General features: G+C 41.5%; 1 protein-coding gene across 1 annotated transcript; it reads left to right on the top strand.

Moving 5' to 3' along the window:
* The first annotated feature begins 460 nt into the window (after nucleotides 1-460).
* On the top strand, nucleotides 461-1,726 carry LOC106776761. Its single transcript, XM_014664232.1, has one exon. It carries the CDS (start codon nucleotides 461-463, stop codon nucleotides 1,724-1,726), a length of 1,266 nt encoding a protein of 421 aa, XP_014519718.1.
* The last annotated feature ends 1,851 nt before the right edge of the window (nucleotides 1,727-3,577 follow it).

Here is a 3,577-nt window from a genome sequence, read left to right as displayed (position 1 = left end):
TGAGTGGGGCCCTATACCCGGGTCTGAGCGTAACTTAGAATTAGAGGAGTTGTGTAGCGGTGTCACTCTGGGATGTACTTCCTGTTTGGCTATCGTGAGAACTCTAGCTAGAAGCTGTTCTCTTCATTTGTGTCTCCGCACCTAGTTGATTACTCGACTGTTGTGGAAATACTATGAAGGGGGCCATAGCTCTAGTGACCATCGACCTCTAAGATACTATCCTTGTGAGGTTGCATATACTTGACCCCCAATCTGAAGTGTCAAACCTTTATTTAGGGCACAAAGGGAGATGTGTGTAGCCTTGTAATCCTCACTCTTGTCTAATAAAATTTAACACCTTCTACATGTCATCTTTTTCTTTGTATTTCCTTTCTTTCTTCCTCTTTCTTATGCGTTTTATTGTCTTGTCATTGGTTCTAGTCAGGAAATTATAAATTTGTGACTAAACCTTCGAGATAAAATGGAAATTAACATGAGGTCTGAAGGCAAGTGGGTTTCAAGTTCAGGCATTTTGAAGGGAAGGATAAACATCAAAGCAAAGGAAGGTAATATGGACGGTCTGAGAGAACTGGTGGAGAAAATGAATACTACCCAAAAGGATGCATTCAGGAGGGAGTATGGGAATTTGTTGGGCCTGATAGAGGTGGAAGTTCAAATATCAGCAATTACCACCTTAGCCCAGTATTATGATCCACCACTGAGATGTTTCACTTTTCAGGATTTCCAATTGGTGCCAACAGTGGAAGAATTTGAGCAAATCTTAGGTGTATCTCTTGAGAGAAAAACTCCATACAATTACCTTAGGCAGTATATCCCTGTTTTGCAACTAGCAAGAATCATAAAAATACACCCTATGCAGTTGGAAAGGGAATTCACAACCAAAGGAAAAGTGAGGGGCCTTCCTCAGGGATACTTGGAGGTATACCTGCATCGTTTGGCTGAAGAAGAAAGGTGGGAAACATTTATGGATGTATTGGCTCTTCTCCTTTATGGTGTCATGCTTTTTCCTAACGTCAAGAACTTCATCGACAACGCCGCCATAAATGCATTTGTGGGATACAAAGATCGCTTTGAGAATCCGGTCACTGCTGTCCTAGCTGAGGTTTATGGGACCCTTCAGCATTGTTATGAGAAAAAGGGAGGACAAATGTTATGCTGTCTGCCAGTGTTGTATGTGTGGTTTGTCTCTCGGGTGATTAAGAATGCCTTGAATGCGACATGTCCCGTGGATGAGCTACTGCAGTGTAAACCAAATATGAAAGGGACAAACGAATGGGCGCAACTCTGTGCAGGTTTAAATGTGGAGCAAATTAGATGGAATGTCCCTTGGCAACAAAGATCGCAAATCATATATTATTGCGGGAGGTACCCTAATGTTCCCCTCATGGGTATCAGGTGTTGTATTAACTACAATCCTGTGTTAGCACAAAGGCAATTCGGGTATCCTTTGAGAGGAGCACCTACACCTGCATCTCTGGCCACATTGCAAATCTATTATGAGAAAGGAACCTTTGCCGAGGTGCTGAGTCAAATTAAGGATGCTTGGGGCAACGTTGTTCGTGCAGAAAGGGACCCAAGGCCATGGACTGTTGATGAGAGAATTCCTTATAATCATTGGATTGCAGAGAGGGTTAAGACAGTGAGGTTGCCTTTTGAGTTAATTTCTCTTAATCTGGATTGTGAAGAGCAACATCAAAAAGCTGAAGTGAGGAAGTGCAACTGTTGAAGGCCGAATTAGAGCGGATGAAACTAGAAAATATCAAGTTGGCCAGTAATCTTCAGAATCTGCAACGCGATTATGCGAATCTCAAGCAAGATAGTGTGGAAAGCTATGAAGTGTGTGAAGAGTTGTTATTAAAACAAAGGAGAGAGCTGGTAGCGGCCAAAACGGAGTTAGCTTTGAAAGAACGAGAATATGATACAGTTGAGATATCAGAGCGTGTTATGAAGCAGATGTGTGATGAATTCAAAAAGGACAAAGAAAAAGCACTTGAAGACCTGCGCAAAATGCATATTAGAGTGGACGACGCCGAGCAACAAGCGAAAGCAGCAGTGGAAAAATTGAAGAAGGAACGCTGGCATCGGGCTGAAGCAGACAAAAAAAATCAAGAATTGATGAATCAGATGAAGGAGTGTATTGTTGAACAAGGACGAGTTATAGAGAACTGGAAAGGAAGTTTCTCACAGCTAGCCTCCCTCGCTAATGAAGCCATTAAGGATGTCTCTAAGTTATTAGTTGACGTTGAGTCTACAATGCCAATCTTTAACCCACCCAAGAAGGTTGAAACTTTCCTTGATTACTGCAAGAAGTTGATGAGGGAAATGAAGAATATGATGGCTAAGGCTCGTGATAGTTGATCAAGATTTTGTACCTTCAATGTGATGAACTTAAATGTTGTGGATGTTTTATGAGTTGCCCTATTGACTTTGTTTCATGTTAATTTCCAAATTATACGTTTGGCATCGTTTTCACATCTTTATAATTTTTGGCTATAACAATGGTAATACTTTGTTTTGCTCTTTCTCTTTTTTCGTTTTTATTTTCTTCTTCTTAATTTATTTCATCTAATGAAATTCAGTTTAAGAATAAAAGTACGGCTAAGTTTCCAAGACACCCTAAAGGACACGAACCAGTGAAAAATCATGGAGAACCAAGGAGAAGTTCAAGAGGGGATGAAAGCCGATATTCAACAACTGAAGGGGCAAATGAGCCAAATTCTAGAGGCCCTGAGTGCCTTACAAAGCCCTGGAGATTCGCGCGCACCGCGACCGCAACAGAGGGCATCGAAGGTACAAACTTTCCCCCCTTATGGTCTTCTTCCGAACTACATTCTACCCTCAGGAAAGGACTTGGGACATGCTGACACCCAAGAGGTAAAGGATAACGCAGTTGAAGCAGAAGACAAGCTTGGAGCAAACACTGCCATAATTCATGGGGAAACAACCCAGTCAGGTATTGCGGGTGTGATAATGTCAAAATCACCTGAGATGAAATCTCCACCTTATGCTGTTACACCAACAGATTTTGAAAAACTGGAAATGCTTGAGAAAAAGTTGAGGGCCATAGAGGGCAAAGATGTGTTTGAATTTGGAGATGCTAGAGAACTATGCTTAGTTCCAGATGTGGTGATACCTCCAAAGTTCAAGTTGCCAGAGTTTGAGAAATATCGAGGAAACACTTGCCCAAGGAGCCACATAATCATGTACTGCAGAAAAATGGCAGCCTATACTCATGATGAAAAACTTTTGATTCACTTCTTCCAAGAAAGCTTAACTGGTGTGGCTTTAAGTTGGTACATGCGTTTAGGACCAACTCACATCTGCTCATGGAAAGATCTGGTTGATGCATTCGTAAGGCAGTATGAATATAATAAGGACCTAAGACCTGACAGATTACAATTGCAGAACATGGTGAAGAACGAGTCTGAATCGTTCAGAGAATATGCCCAAAGGTGGAGAGAAATTGCTGCTCAAGTAGCACCTCCTCTGAATGACAAGGAGATGACTACCATATTTCTGAATACTCTACAATCACCATTTTATGAGCACATGATAAGCAGTGTATCCTCAAGTTTTG

The sequence above is a fragment of the Vigna radiata genome, chromosome 11 (genome assembly GCF_000741045.1).
Source record: "Vigna radiata var. radiata cultivar VC1973A chromosome 11, Vradiata_ver6, whole genome shotgun sequence".
NCBI lineage: Eukaryota > Viridiplantae > Streptophyta > Magnoliopsida > Fabales > Fabaceae > Vigna > Vigna radiata.
The sequence above is the reverse complement of the archived record's forward strand: the minus strand, read 5'-3'. Positions and strand labels throughout refer to the sequence as shown.